Source organism: Myotis daubentonii, chromosome 10, assembly GCF_963259705.1.
Source record: "Myotis daubentonii chromosome 10, mMyoDau2.1, whole genome shotgun sequence".
NCBI lineage: Eukaryota > Metazoa > Chordata > Mammalia > Chiroptera > Vespertilionidae > Myotis > Myotis daubentonii.
In genome coordinates this window covers 28,399,368-28,416,315 of record NC_081849.1, presented here as the reverse complement: position 1 = coordinate 28,416,315, position 16,948 = coordinate 28,399,368, and the positions used below count along the sequence as shown (strand labels likewise).

Genomic DNA, 16,948 nt, shown 5'->3' with positions numbered 1-16,948 from the left:
ATTGAAAGTTAAATACGATAGCAGAAATAACTCAAGGAAAGAGAAGATAAAGTTGAGAAGAGCTCTTAAAAAGTAGTGCAAAAATACAATGGGGATAGAATATTTGAGAGAAGATATAGCTTTATTTGATGACCAATCTAAGAGGTTAAATACCAAATAAGTTTGTGTTCTAGTATTACAGAAGGAAAATTGTTGTAAAAAATATGATTGAAGAATATTCCTAGGACCAGAGAAACATTTTCCCAGATTAAGAAGTCCCATCAAGTACCAGGCACAGACTTTCTTATTTTTAAATATCAGAATACTGAAGATAAATTCTACAAGCTTCTGAAGTAAAAAAAAAAAAAAAAAAAAAAAAAAAAAAAAGTCATTCATAAAAGATCAGGAATCAGAATCATTTCAGACTTCTCAAAAGCAAGACAGACACTTCTGAAGGAAATTTATTTTCATCCTAGAACTCCATATATTGTCAGGTGTTAATGAAGTGTAAGGAAAAGGTGCACAAAAACATTTTCAGGCCTGAAAGGTCTCAATTTTTTTCATACACACTCTCTGGGGACTCTGCTGTACTAGAGGATATGCCCCACCAACGTGAGGGGATGAAGAAGAGAGAACAATACATGGGACAAGGTATACAGTTCGGAGGAGCAATGGGATTCTTGGATAATGTGGAAGGATGACAGCTGTGCCCCAGATAAAGAATATTTGGTATTTTTCAAAAGAAATGTCTTGTGAGGCCATTTCAGCAATTGGAGGAGATTTGATGGTTGAATAAACACACAGAAATATAATCAGACAAAACACAGTTAATAACTGTAGAGACACAAAATATTTGTACAGAATTGGAAAAGTAGTCACATTATACTACAATGGTTCAAATATGGGGGAAGGGTTGAGATTTTTTTTTTCCGTACAGATATCCTGTTATAGCATTATTTCTAGAAAAAACTCTCTTCACTGTTGAATGGTTTTGGATCCTTTCTTGAAAATCAATTGCCCATAAATGTGTACATCTGTTTCTAGAGTCTGTATTCCAGCCACTAATAATTACATCTATCCTTATGTCGATACCATACTTTCCTGATTACTCTAAGGCTTCAAATCTGGTATAATAAATCTTTCAAGTTTGTTATTCTTTTTCCTAGTGTCCTGGTGTACGGATTCGTGCACATTCAAAGGAAATAATTAGTCCCTCCAGTGCAGGGACTAATGCAGGTGGTCCCAGGTGGTGTTCAGCAGGGCAGGACTGGGCAAGACGGGCTGGACATGCCCTGGAGCCAACCTCCTGTGGTCCCTTCCCAGCCTGCTGCACCTGGGCCGGCACCGTGGCTCGAAGGGCATCTGCAGAGTGAGTGGGGTCCCTCCAGCAGGTGGGGTCCCTTGGACTGACCTGTGGGGAGGGCCAAAACCAGCTCTCCGACATCCCCTGAGGCAGTGGCTCTCAACCTTCTGGCCCTTTAAATACAGTTCCTCATGTTATGACCCAACCATAAAATTATTTTCGTTGCTACTTCATAACTGTAATATTGCTACTGTTATGAATCGTAATGTAAATATCTGATATGCAGGATGGTCTCAGGCGACCCCCGTGAAAGGGTCATTCGACCGCCAAAGGGGTTGCGACCCACAGATTGAGAACTGCTGTCCTGAGGGGTCCTGGAGTGTGAGAGGAATCACAAGGAATTAGGCTCCCTCCTCTCTAGTTCTGGGGTGTGTCACCCGAGAACCGCTGCTGCCAAGTGACTGCAGATAGGCCGCTCCTGCATTGAGCGTCTGCCCCCTGGTAGCAGTGTGCACCATAGCTACCAGCCAGTCAACGGACAGTCACTTAGCCTTTTATATATATAGACTAGAGGCCCGGTGCACAAAAATTTGTGCACTGGGGGGGAGGGGGGTCCCTCAGCCTGGCCTGTGCCCTCTCGCAGTCTGGGACCCCTTGGGAGATAATGACCTGCTGGCTTAGGCCTGCTCCCAGGTGTCAGAGGGCAGGCCCAATCCCTAGGTGCAGCCCCTGGTCGGGCTCAGAGCAGGGCCGATTGGGGAGTTGGGGTGCCGCCCCGTCATGCACAGAGCCGGGCAGATTGGGAGGTTGTGATGCCACCCTCAGTCACGCTCAGGGTAGGGCCAATTGGGGGGTTGGGGCACCGCCCCGTCATACTCAAGGCAGGGTCGATGGGGAGGTTGCGGCGCCACCCCCTGTCATGCACAGAGCAGGGCCAATCAGGGGGTTGGGGCGCTGCCCCCGTCACACACAGAGCAGGGCCCATCAGGGGGTTGGGGCACCGCCACTCTCACAATCAGGGCAGGGCCGATGGGGAGGTTATGGCTCTACCCCATCCCCATCACACATAGAGCAGGGCCCGTGAGGGGGGGGGGGTTGGAGAGCTCCCCCCTATCAGGCACAGAGCAGGGCTGCTCAGGGGGTTGGGGCCCCGCCCCCTGTCACACACAGAGCCGCAGGGCGATCAGGGGGTTTGGGCGCTGCCCCCGTCACGCTGATCCCGGTGCCAGGAGGCATATTACCCTTTTACTATATAGAATAGAGGCCTGGTACATGGGTGGGGCCAGCTGGTTTGTCCTGAAGGGTGTCCTGGATCAGGGTGGGGGTCCCCACTGGGGTGCCTGGCCAGCCTGGGTGAGGGGCTGAGGGCTGTTTTCAGGCTGGGAGTGACTGAAGTTCCCAACCGCTCCTTTTTTTCTTTTTTCTTTTTTTATTCTGGGCCAGCTTTACCTTGAGGCTTGGCTCCAGCTCTTAGGCCTGCCTCCGGGGCTGAAAGTAGGTTTCTGGCCTTTGCTTACAATGTTGCGAATCTGCTGGCTGAAGTCCGGCGGTATTTGTTACAATGTTTCTTAAACTGCCCGCTCAGAGGCCTGCAGCCGCAGGTGGGGAACCTTGGTTTCCTCCAACGATCCTCTGTCACTGAGGCAAGCAAGCCTCATGTTAGTTTCAAGCTGCCTGGCTGCCGGCCGCCATCTTGGCTGACATTTAATTTGCATATCTCGCTGATTAGCCAATGAAAAGGGTAGCGGTCGTACACCAATTACCATGTTTCTCTTTTATTAGTGTTAGACTAGAGGCCTGGTGCACGAAATTCGGGGTCCCCTCAGCCCAGCCTGCACCCTCTCCAATCCGAGATCCCTCTCACAATCTGGGACCGCTGGCTCCTAATTGCTCACCTGCCTGCCTGCCTGATCGCCCCTTACTACCTCCCTCCCCCTCCCCCCCCCCCCCCCCCACCAGCCTGGTTGCCCCCAACTGCCCTCCCTGCCGGCCTGGTCGCCCTACACAGCCTGCTGATCAGTCGTTTGGTCTTCCCTCACTAACCCCCCTGCTGGCCTGCGCGCCCCAAGCAGCCTGCTGCTCAGTCATCTGTCCAGTTGTTTCCGTTGTGACGGCCCCTGGCTTTTTATATATTAGGACTAGGGGCCCGGTGCACGAAATTCGTGCACTGGGTGTGGGGCGGGGGGGGGGGAGTGTCCCTCAGCCCAGCCTGCCCCCTCTCACATACTGGGAACCCTCAGGCATTGACCCCCATCACCCTCCAATCGCAGGATCGGCCCCTTGCCCAGGCCTGACGCCTCTGGCCTAGGCGTCTGGCCCGGGCAGCGGGGACCTGCAGTGGCAGCGGGGGGCGCCGCAATCACGCGGGCTCCGCCCCTGCCCCTGCAGGATGCTTCTGGCTGAGGCGTCTGCCCGGGCAGCGGGGACCCGCAACTGCAGCGGCCCCGTGATCGTGGGCTCCGCTTTAGGCCCAGGCAAGGGGCCCCTAGCTCCTGGGACTGCCAGCTTTGACCGTGCCCAGCTCCCATCACTGGCTCCACCCCTACTTCCTGCTATCACTGGCCAGGGTGGAAAAGGCGCCTGATTCTCCGATCATGGCTGGGGGGCTGCCTTTGCCCTGCCCCCCAGCTCTTAGCTCCCCCCTGGGTTTCCGATCACTGTCAGTGGCAGGGGGCTTCTTCCTGCTTTCCCTTTCGCCTCCCTGCATTGTGCCTACATATGCAAATTAACCGCCATCTTGTTGGCAGTTAACTGCCAATCTTAGTTGGCAGTTAACTGCCAATCTTAGTTGGCAGTTAATTTGCATATAGCCCTGATTAGCCAATGAAAAGGGTATCGTTGTACGCCAATTACCATTTTTCTCTTTTATTAGTGTAGATAATTTATTTTGGGTATCTACAGTAAGTCCTTAGCATTTCTATACAAGTTCTTAAAATAAGTTTGTCATTTTGTACAAAAAGTCTACTTGGTTTTAATTGAGATTGCATTGAATAAACAACAATTTGAGGGGGAAATTACATCTTAAAAATGTTGATTTATCTAGTTCATGAATAAGGTTTATCATTTTTATAAGTTTTCAAGATTTTTAAAACAATGTTTTGTGTCCGGCCACAGTGGCTCAGTGGTTGAGCATCAACCTATGAACCAGGAGGTCAGGGTTTGATTTGTTATATATTTATTTAAACGTTCTAAAATCTGTGTCCAATAATTCTAGTAGCTGGTCTGTGAGGAATTCTGCTGGTTGTCATTCATGTTAACTTTATTTCTTTATTAGAGGCCCAGTGCACAAAATTTGTGCATGGGGAGGGGGGTCCCTCAGCCCAGCCAACACCCTCTCTCAATCTGGGACTCCTCAGGAGATGTCAGACTGCCGGCAGTCGGACATCCCTCTTGCAATCCAGGACCGCTGGCTCCTTACTGCTTGACTGCCTGCCTGCCTGATTGCCCCAACTGCCTCTGCCTGTCTGCCTGATCACCCCTAACTGCCTCTGCCTGCCTGCCTGATTGCCCCTAATCACTTGCCTGCCTGCCTGATCACTCCTAACCACCTCTGCCTGCCTGCCACATCACCCCTAACTGCTCTCTTGCCTGTCTCATCGCCTCTAACCGCTCTGCCTGCCTGTCTGATTGCCCCTAACCACTTTGCCTGCCTGCTTCATCACCCCTAACCACTTGCCTGCCTGCCTGAATGCCCCTTCCCGCCTCTACTTAGGCCCCCGCAGCCGGGGCTTCGTCCAGAAGGACGTCTGAAAGGTCATTCGGCTGTCCGGTCTAATTAGCATATTATGCTTTTATTATTATAGATATGTGTGATTTCTTATGCCTGCTTCTTGGTTGTTGTCATTGAATTATTTCCTGGTTCTCCAAGGCCCAGAGTAGATTTGCTATCCTCTAGAGAGGCTTTGATTTGATTTCTGGGGGGTCCTATATTCATTGGCATCAGGGATGTTTCAGGCATTAAAGTCTTTGTTTAGGCCAAGCGTAAAGGACTTGTGGTTTCCGGGATGCACATCATTTCTAAGGTTGGTTGGTTTCGGCTTTGAATGCTGTCCTTTCCCCCCAATTTGTCCCTCTCTCCCTATTTGTTGTTACTCAGACTTTTCACTTTTCTCTTTGGATTTTGACTCTCATCCAAAAATTGGCTTGCAGCTTCTCTATTGCAGATCATTATTGTTTTTAAGATGTTGATTTAAAGTTTTTTATAGTGTTTTTCACTGTCTTTAGCAAGAGGAAAAGTTAGAGCTGTGACTGCATTTATTAGAAACAAAGAACAAAAGTAAATAAACTTATTTTCAGGTTAAAAAAGCATAAAAAGAATAAATGTGGGGATTTATTAAGATAGGGATTAAACAGAATTTAATGAAATATAGGGTGTCCAAAAAATGTATACACATACATTTTTTTTATCGCTCAATTGATGTTTGTTTCTTTTCAAATTTAACTCATTGGAATTGATAATTATTCAAAGTGTGTATACAATTTTGAGGGACACCATGTAGAAGAAAAGCAGTATTTCAATAAAGTTTAGAGGGTTCTCTGAAAAGACCAATAAAATAATCGAACTTTTGGCAAGTCTGATTAGAAAGTAAAGAGAAGACATATGTAAATACATTAGGAATAAAAGTGGGAACATACTAGACATATGAAAGAAATTAAGTGATTACACTAAAGACTATAAATCATCTTAATTAGTAGTTTGGCAATTTACTGCCAAAATAACACTATTAAAATATTTTATACATTAATAATGCTTCCTCACAGGCACCCTATTTAGCATTAGTTTGATATATAATACACAGTAGTATCTTTAAAGAAAAATTTCCTGCTTGTAATTTTTCATTTGATGCTATATTCCTAGAAAATAAAGTTTAATTTATGTGTTTCAGTCAAAAAGTAGACCAGATGTACTTTTCTTTATATTTATTTTTAGTATTACTGTTACTAGCTTCATGAGTCACACTCTTTTTCTGCCATTATTAAAATCATGCTTCATCTTTCATCTTTGGTCTACTTCCTTTCCTCACCTCATTGTATCAGCTTATTATTTTTCTATCATTGGATTCATAGAACAGATATTTATGGCGTGTGTGTGGAGGAGGATGTGTCATGGAATACATGCATTCCTAACTTTTTATGAAAACTTTAGGCAACCTAAAGCCAATTAGATTGTGTATATTTGCCTTTCTGTTTAGAGTAAATAAGCATATTTTATATTGTCTATCAACAGAAATGTAGTTTCACAGATACATTAAGATGAAAAAAGCTAGTATTATAACTTTCTGTAAGTTGCTGTAATAAGAGATATTATGGAAGGTAAATCATAGCAAACTAATTTGTCTTGTTGTTCTCCTATATTGTTTTTTACATTATAAGGCAGTTATTTTTCTACCAAAGTTTACTTTGAAGCCTAATGGAATTATATTTTCATTGACAAAAACTTGCAAAGACATAGAAGAAAGACTAGGATAACCAGTGTTGCATCAGTAATACACTTGATGAGAGTTGATATTGCAACTTAATTTTGGTACTTATCAGCCTCCTTTTTTGTGTGTGTTTATGCATTTTTTGCTTTTACATTACTTTGCATAATCTTTTATCAGGATTTTACAATATCAGAGAATGTTAGCAAAGGAAAAAAAAACTGTGAGTACTTGTCAAATCCTTCATATTTACAGAAGTATTTGAGTCTCAGAAAAGTTACATCTGTGTTTTCAGACTATCTCTGATGAAGAATCAGAATTGAAACTGTAACAAATCCCCCCCCCCCCCCCAACACACACACTCTTCCCATGCCCCAAGTCTGTTGAGGACCAATACAAGGCCCTATTATGCATGCCTAGTTCCCAGCTTGTGTCCTGTGATTAACGACCTAAGTTCAATAATAACCACACTGATAAACATCTTATTCTGCATAGTTCACTGATGACGTCCATAAATTTGTGGCAATCTTAAATTGTTATAAATGCTTCCAAATGTTTATTCTCAACTTTTGTATTTTTCTTATCATAGACTGGTAAAACACAGTGCATGGACCACACTTTGAAGTGGAACTAGGATAGGAGCAATGCACATGTTTGATCCACTCATGGAGAGTATTATCACTATAGATGTTAATGCAGAGCAACAGCTTTCAAATTAATTTAGTGATAAACACTCCAAAAAGACTAGCCAGAAATCCTGTGGTAGAAAACAACTTTTCCATGTGCAAATGAAAAATTTGAATAATCCTATGGAAAGGTATTTTAATTGCTTTATATGTAGTTCATTTTTAATTTATGCCTTTATAGCTCAAATAGTTTCATGGAATTAAAATCATTTGGGCAGATAAAGATTTGAAAGGAGATTATTAGGCACAGAAAGGTGAGTGGAGAGAGGGAGAAAACTTAAATGGGGAAAGGTTACATCATTGATTACAATATTGAACTTACTGTAATAGATCATTAATCATTTGTTTCCCTAAATAAAAATGAGAGACCATTTTGAAATAAGTTTTTGTTGTGTGTGTTTTTAAAGAAAGCAGCACTAAAATTTCAATTCTAGAGATGAACTTGGTATTCATTTGGCACGTATTTATTGAGGTCCTAAAATGTGTGGTACTAACATTATATTTGAAAGTTCTTAGCCCATGCAAAAGTCAGATAAATTATGGAGTTGGCTGTTAAATATGCCTCTCACTCAAAAGTAAGTTGGAGTATGCCAAATAGATTCGGATTTTTAAAGTGGAAATCTAATGATATGGGTGCTTATATCTTGCAGGATTACCAGTTATACCTGAATATTTAAGAACAGGGTTTTTGGAGACCTTAAGATATTAGTATAAATTGAGGTGCATAGAGGGAAATCTCACTTTCTTTTTTATTTTATTTTATATTTTTATTTATTTCAGAGAGGAAGGGAGAGGGAGAGAGATAGGAACATCAGTGGTGAGAGAGAATCACTCACCGGCTGTCTCCTGCATGCCCCCTACAGAGGATCAAGCCCCCAACCCGGGCATGTATGTGCCCTTGACCAGAATCAAACCCAGGATCCTTTAGTCCATAGGCCAAAGCTCTCTCTATCCACTGAACCAAACCTGCTAGGGCGAAATCTCACTTTCTTACTTGCCTTCATCATTAATGTGTGATCACAAATTGGAGCATTTTTTGTTTTCACTTATACATGAAAAGATGAAAGTGCTTTATGTTAAAGGCATAGCAGGGTTTTGGATATTTCTTCTGCTCTTTCTTGTTCCCACTGTTTTTCTTGATGGCATCCTTTCTGTTGGTCCCTACTCCTGTATTCTGATAGGCACAATTTCCCAACCAGTTGTGGTTCCCATTTTTGGTATCTCTTCATATCCAGTTTTCGATACTGTATTTAATGTGTCCCATCTTCTATTTATTATTAACTATTTTTATTAGTAGTAGTAACTGACTTATGAATGCTGATGTGCAGAACACAGTCTTAATTGCTTTATAAATGTGTTTATCTGTTTTAACTCACAAAAACCCTCTGAATAAAGTACTGTGACTCATTTTACAGAAGAGAAGACTAGGGCAGACAGGTCACATAATTTAGCTAAGGTTTCTGAGAGAGTAAAGATTGAGCCAAGATTCAAAGCCAGGCAGTGTGAGTTCACAGCTCTTATTCAGTAGTATTGGCATTAATAATTGGAATACTAGTAAAAGCAATACTGTAATGATTTAAAAGGAAAAGATTACAATAATGTAATTACTATTTATTGAGGATATCTATGTACCAGTCATAATAATAATTGCTTTATGAGTGTCATTTTATCTTTAGACCAGCCTTTAAGATTATATTCATTTTACTTGTGAGGATACTGAGGCATAGAGTTTGATTAACTTGCCTACAACCACATGGCTAGTAGGTACTGAAACTAAATTCAAACTCCTGAGCCAGAGTTTCTATGTATTATATTTATTTCCCCTTTTGTTTTTCTCTTTGATTAGGACTGTGTTGAAAAACAAGTACTTCATTGATCTTTTAGCATATAGTAGGTTTTCATTAAATATTTGTTGCTTGTAATACATAAACTAATACTTAGATGAGGAAACTTAATACTTTTTGCCTCTTACACAGTACCTTAGAATTTTAATTTTTCTGTAAACTGTGTGCTAAGGGATCCCAAGATTGTTTTTTTTGTGTGTGTTTTTTAATTTTAGAAATGGTTTAAGTTTTAGCACTAAAAGTAGTGCTAAGGTAGAAAAAACAAGTATTTAAAATTGTTATTTAAGTTTTATTAAATAAAAATATTTTAAGCAATTAAAAAATTCAGAAAAGGGGAGATGTAACAAATGAACACTTATCCATCATCCAGAATTTGATAATTATTATTTGTATAATATTTATATTTATTTAATGCTAACTTATTTGTTTTATGCTTAAAGCCATATCCAGAAGACCCAGCAGTTTATAAACCACTCTCCCAGGAAGAACTGCAAAGGATAAAGAATGAGAAAAAACAGAAACAAAATGAGAGAAAACAGAAAATATCAGAAAATCGCAAACATTTGGCAAGTGTACGTGTTGTACAAAAAAACCTCGTCTTTGTCGTAGGTCTGTCTCAGCGCCTAGCAGACCCAGAGGTAAGTCCTCTTCTATTCTTCTATTTTTTCTCTCAACTTCCCTTTTTTTTGCTTCTCTTATTGGGAAAGAAGAGCTGACCCTGCCCAACTGCAGAATTCCACAGAAAATATTGAAACTTAGGAGAAAATGGGAAATATGTTTAAATAATCACTAAGAAACCAATAACTAGTTGTGATCTTAAGTAGGTTTTAAAATCCTTTCTGCCTTCATTTTCTTTAGTTGTAAAACTAGGCAGTTGTACTAGATTTCTAAAGTCTCCTTTAGTGTTAATAATCTGAAACTTGGATAATAGTACTGTTTTGCTGTTAAGGCTAACATGTGACATAACTACTTTTTATAGCTTTATAAGGACCAACAGTGGAGATGCAGTTACATGAACCTGCTAGAGATCTGTATTCTTTTAAATCTTGTCCCGATAGTAGTTCTTATTTATAGAACAGTTGTAGAACTGTTGTTATACTGTATTATTATTCTTTACTCATTCATTTCAAGCCAATTTCTGGAAAGAAGAAGAATTTGATGAAAAGAAAATAATATAGTGGGCCAGGTTCTTTGTCATTTGTTTGTGGACAGGGGAGATCTTAACCCTTTTGTTTATTACATCTTTTCTCTCCTTCCACCACCAGCCTTATTATGGTAATGTTGAACTCATAACTTTAGTCCGATACCTTTGAATATACATCTACTAATTTTTAGTTTCTGATATACCAGATTAATGGAAAGGCAGATGGAAGCTGATTGATAGCCAATGTTTATTTCAGTAGGAGAGAGCTGGATTTGGGGGATCTGCCTAAATATCCATTGAAAAGATTTAGAACAGCGGTTCTCAACCTGTGGGTCGCGACTCCTTTGGGGGTCAAACGACCCTTTCACAGGGGTCGCCTAAGACCATCGGAAAACACATAGATAATTACATATTGTTTTTGTGATTAATCACTATGCTTTAATTATGTTCAATTTGTAACAATGAAATTGGGGGTCACCACAACATGAGGAACTGTATTAAAGGGTCGCGGCATTAGGAAGGTTGAGAACCACTGATTTAGAAGTAATGCTCATCATGATACCAATCAAAGGGAGGATTGTAACGAGTATGCTAAGGAAGTTGGGATTCATCAGACTTGGCTAAGTAAGCTAACGACCCCAGAAAGAGGAAATTTAAAGACTCTAAACTTTATAAATTGATTTTATAAAATTCAATTTAGAGAGAATAATAAATGTTTATTGATTATGAGTTTACTATGTATCGAGGAGAAAGTGAGGGAGATTTTACTAAGGCTCTACCATTGACAATAAGTATAGTGGTAACTCAAGAATTACTAGGACCCTAGGTCCAGGGATGCTGGCATTAGTGGGCTACATGATCTTCAGGAGACCCGGTTCTTTCTAAAGCCAAAAGGATGGGTCTAGAATTCATATGGGAAAACACTTCTTCAGTAAGAGATATTCAGAAGAGAACTTGCCCGGCCAGAGTGGCTCAGTGGTGAGCATCAACCTATGAACCAGGAGGTCACAGTTCGATTCCCAGTCAGGGCACCTACCAGGGTTGTGGGCTTGATCCTCAGTGTCGGGTGTGCAGGAGGCAGCCGATCAGTGATTCTCATCATTGATGTTTCTATCTCTCTCTCCCTCTCTGAAATCAATAAAAATATATTTAAAAAAAGAAGCGAGCTCATTTTAGACCTATGATTCATCCTTAGCAGCCAATTTTTCCTTTTTCTTTAAAAAATTTTTTTAAAATATATTTTTTATTGATTTCAGAGAGGAAGGGAGGGGGAGAGAGAGATAGAGATAGAAACATCAATGATGAGAGAGAATCATTGATCGGCTGCCTCCTGCAGGCCCCCTACTGGGGATCGAGCCCACAACCCAGGCATGTGCCCTTGACTGGAATCGAACCTGGGACATTCAGTCTGCAGGCTGACGCTCTATCCACTGAGCCAAACTGGCCAGGGCCAATTTTTCCTTTTTCTAAGCTAGTGCTTAAATCCCCTGGCAGGCATAGTGCCACTTCACCCTTGACCATTTCCTTGAATGCCACCACAACTTTTCATCAACCCTCTCTCTTTCAGCTCTGCCTTTTTTCCTAACCAGAGGGCACTCTTGCCACTGCACATTTTTTATTTACCTGCCTCTGTTCACTCCTACTAATCTAATTGATTAGAAACTACTTTTGCATTTTGGATCTGCTACTCCAGTAAACTAATGGAAATTTTATCTTGATTTGAGAACTCTTATTAGATGTCAGTGTACTTGATTTTGCTGTTGTTAATCCTCACCCGTGGATATTTTTCCCCATTAAATTTTAGAGAAAGTAGGGGGGAGAGGGGGGAAATGGGGAGAGAAGGAGAGAGAGAGAGAAACTTCAATATGAGAGAGACACAATGATCGGTTTTCCCCTTTCACCTATCCTGACCAGGTCTGGGGAATTGACCCTGCAACCCAGGTACTTGCCCAGGAATCAAACCCGACCCTTTTGTGTGCAAGCCGATGCTCAAACCCACTGAGCAGCACTGGCCAGGCTGTACTTGATTTTTTAAAGACATCCTGGATCTGGTCATCTATAGAACTGGAGGAGGTATATAGAGCAGTACCTGAAGGTTGGGTAACATTAAGCCATAGTCTCAATTTGAAGTTTGGATTATAAGTTTTCTATCTCTTCTTTAGAATCTGTGATTTGTTTTTATTTACAATATTCTCCCTTATCATCTGTGGGGGATTTTTTCTAAGACTCTCAATGGCTACTTGAAATTGAGATAGTATCAAACCCTGCATACAGGGTGGAACAAAAGTAGATTTACAGTTGTGAGTATGTGAAACAGTTTATTCTTGTATTATTATTTTCCATACAAATAACTGTAAACCTAATTTTGCCCCACCCTGTATACTATATTTTTTTTCTATACATGCCTGTGATAAGCTTTATTTATAAATTAGGCACAGTAAGAAATTAACAACAATATTGGAAATGTTATATTTTAAAAAACTGCTTGTGGCGATAGGCTGATCTGCACTTTCTCCAAATATGAGAGAGGCATACTATATAGTAATGGAATTCTTTTAAAGCAAACTTATAAAACAATTTAAAAATTATTAATTTTATATTATATATCACTCACTTTATGCCTATGTAAGGATAGGCTATCTGCTTCCATGCAAGTCTTGCACATGATGTTCTACACAATAATCACTTAGGCAATAATGACAATCATGACACAAAAATGTTTTATACTAACGTATTTGCTGTACACATTAGATTTTTCACACGAAGATGCACATCACAGCAGAGAAGTTTATTAACTGTAGGAAATGAGGATTATTTACTATTCAAGCGGAAGTGGGTTATTATAAGATCTCCATCCTCATCACCTTCACACTGAATAGGCTAAGGAGGAGCAGGAGGAAGAGGAGGAGTTGGTCTTCCTTTCTCAGGGGCTGCAGAGGCAAAAAAGATGGAAGGAGAGGCAGGCACATGCAGTGTAACTTTGTGGAGAAATACATCATAATTTCTATTTGGCTTTTTTGCTTTTGCATTTCTCTAAAAATGTTTCTATACAGTACCAATCCTTCTTCCACTGTTTGGCTTGGTTTCAGCTGTGTCATAGAAGGGCCCATGTCATATAAGGAGTTAAAAGCATTCTTGAATAATTGGAACACTCTGCCAGATTATCTGATGTCACTTTGTTTTCTGGCATTGCTTCTACATCTTCTTCCTCAGTGTCTGGCTCTGGTTTGCAAGCACTTACCTCCAGCAAGTCGTCTTCTCTTAATTCTTTTAATGTGATGTCTATTAACTTTTTAATTTCTCCAAGATCCATATCTTGAAACCCTTCATCCCTCACCTATTTTTTTTTTTTTTGCCATATTCACAACCTCTTTAGTGATTTCCTTTATTGGCTCTATCATAAAATCTGTGAAATCATGTATAACATATGGACAGTTTTCTTGAACAGGAATTTATTCTTTTGGGCTTAATGGCTTCCACAGCTTTCTTTATAACAACGATGCATCTTTAGTGGTGGAACCTTCCAGACTTCTATGATGTTCTCTCTACCAGGGTTCTCTTCCATAGCATTTGTAGTCCTTTCCAGAGAGTCCTGTGTGTAATGAACTTTAAAGATCCTTGTGACCCTTGACCTAGAGGCTGAGTTAAGAGACATAGTGTTTGAGGCAAGTAGACCACTTCAACATCTACACTGTTTATCTGATGGGGTTCTGTGTGGCCAGGGGCATTGTCCAAAATCAAAAGAGCTTGAAAAAGGCAGTTCCTTACTGGCAAGGTCCTTCCTGCCTTTAGGGACAAAGCATTGATGGAGCCAATCCAGAAAAGGGTTCTCATTGTCCAGGCCTTCTCGTTGTACAACTAAATGACCGGCAGTTTCTGTTTTTTCCCTTCAAGGTGGGGGTTAGCAGTTTTATAGATAAGGGCATTCCTGATTGTAAACTTGAATGCATTTGTACAAAACAGTAGAGTTAGCCTATCACTTCCTGCCTTAAATCCTGGTGCTTGCTTCCCTGTTTACTAATACCTGTTGTGGCATTTCCCCCCTTAGCTATTGTAAATTTTGCTGCTATGAACATAGGGGTGCATATATCCTTTCTGATTGGTGTTTCTGGTTTCTTGGAATATATTCCTAGGAGTGGGATCACTGGGTGAAATGGGAGTTCCCATCCCCCAGAATAGGGCATTTCATCTGTATTATAACCTCTTCAGGCAGATATACTTTCTCAATTATTTTCTTAATGGCATCTGGGAACTCGTCTGCTGCCTCTTGGTTGGCAGAAGCTGCTTCACCTGTTATCTTGACTTCTTTTTTAAGCCAACCCTCCTCCTAAAATTATCAAACCATCCTTTGTTGGCATTAAATTCTTTAACTTTAGCCCTAGCTGGTTTTGCTCAGTGGATAGAGTGTTGGACTGCAGAGTAGAAGGTCCCAGGTTCGATTCTGGTCAAGAGCACATGCTCTGGTTGCAGGCTCTATCCCTAGTAGGGGGCATGCAGGAAACAGCTGATCAGTGATACTCTGTCATTATTGATGTTTCTATCTCTCTTCCTTTCTGAAATCAATAAAAATATTGATATAAAATCAATAAAAATATTTTTAAAAAATTTCTTAACTTTAGTTTCTTCACCTTTCTTTTGCTTTAAGTTGTCATATAATGACTTTGCTTTTTCTATAGGTATGCCTTTCTTACAGCAATCCTGTACCCACATAAAAGCTGCATTTTCAATACAAGATAAAAATTATTTTTCAGAAGTGCAAAGTTTTTTTGCAAGTGCTGATGGGCTTCATAAATCTCTTTTCCTTTTTTTTTTTTTTAAATATATACTTTATTGATTTTTCTACAGAGAGGAAGGGAGAGGGATAGAGAGTTAGAAACATCGATGAGAGAGAAACATCGATCAGCTGCCTCCTGCACACCCCACACTGGGGATGTGCCTGCAACTAAGGCACATGTCCTTGACCGGAATCGAACCTGGGGCCTTTCAGTCCGCAGGCTGACGGTCTATCCACTGAGCCAAACAGGTTAGGGCTCTTTTCCTTTTTTTTTACATGGTTCTTACTCTGGATTCATTTACCTCAAAATGGTGGGCTACCGCAGCTGCAGACCTCAGTCTATGCCACATGTCAAGCACTTCAGTGTTTTCTTGTAAAGACATGACTTTTCTCTGCTTCTTGGGAGCACTGCCAGCATCATTAGTGGCACTTCATATGGGTGCCATGGTGTTACTCATTATTTATGGTATTGCACTATACACAATGGAAAATAAGCAAGAAGCTCAAGAGATCACTTTTTACTGATACCCAATGTATTGGAGAGACAACTGCTAACACAGAGATGATTAGATTAGCAGCATCACATGGCATTTTAAATGGATACTTGTAATACTTAGCCTCACCACAGTAGCAACAGGAGGTGACTAGGAAAGTATTACAGTAGTACAATATGTGCTGCAGTTAATTTTATGCAGTTATGATTTAACATTGCACCTTTCAACTGTGAATGGCACTATGTACGGTCTATGTTTGCATGTTTTGAAAAATTTAAGTTTTTATATTGGATTTGTGTATATTTTATGGTAGTAAATAATAAAATAGACTGGTATCTACATATATTTTATGCATTCATGATATACCTAACTCTTATTTTTATCTTTTATTAATTTCTTTTTTTATTGTTTAAAGTATTACATGTCTCCTTTTCTCCCCCATCGACCCCTCCCCGGCCACTCCCACCCCCAGGACAAGCCCCCACTGCCCCAGTGTCAGTGTCCATTGGTTATGCTGATATGCATGCATGCAAGTCCTTTGGTTGATCTCTTATATCCCTGCCCTCCCTTGCCTTCTCTCTGAGGTTTGCAAGTCCATTCAGTGCTTCTCTGTTTCTGGATCCATTTTTGTTCATCAGTGTATGTTGTTAATTATATTCCACAAATAAGTGAGGTCATGTGATACTTAATTTTTCTCTGACTGGCTTATTTCACTTAGCATGATGCTCTCCAGGTCCATCCATGCTGTTCCAAATGGTAAAAGTTCCTTCTTTTTTATAGCAGCATAGTATTCCAGTATGTAAATGTACCACACTTTTCTAATCCACTCATCTGCTGATGGGCATTTAGATTGTTTCTAAATCTTAGCTATTGTAAATTGTGCTGCTATGAACAGGGGTGTATATATCTTTTCTGATTGGTGTTTCTGGTTTCTTGTGATACATTCCTGGAAGTGGGATCACTGGGTGAAATGGCAGTTCCATTTTTAATTTTTTGAGGAAACTCCATACTGTTTTCCACAGTGGTTGCACCGGTCTGCATTCCCACCAGCAGTACACCAGTGTTCCTTTTTCTTCACATCCTTGCCAGCACTTGCTTGTTGATTTGTTGATGATAGCCATTAACTCTTTTATATATATATATATATATATATATATATATATATATATATTTCTAGGCTACATGGTTTATCTGTGAGATTTTTCACATTGCAAATCTCCAAAAAATTTTCCGATATATTTATTTAAAGAAATTAGTGTATAAGTAGACCAACACAGTTCAAATCGTGTTGTTCAAATTGTGTT

At 40.6% G+C, this 16,948-nt stretch overlaps 1 protein-coding gene across 11 annotated transcripts in view; it reads left to right on the top strand.

Annotated features, from left to right (window-relative positions):
• Positions 1-16,948, top strand: part of CNOT4 (CCR4-NOT transcription complex subunit 4) — a 160,973-nt gene that overhangs the window by 79,677 nt on the left and 64,348 nt on the right. For all 11 annotated transcript variants that reach the window (XM_059711875.1, XM_059711874.1, XM_059711872.1 and 8 more), the window contains exon 3: positions 9,673-9,870. In XM_059711875.1, the coding sequence (XP_059567858.1) occupies positions 9,673-9,870 (198 nt within the window). The remainder of the gene's footprint in view (positions 1-9,672; positions 9,871-16,948) is intronic.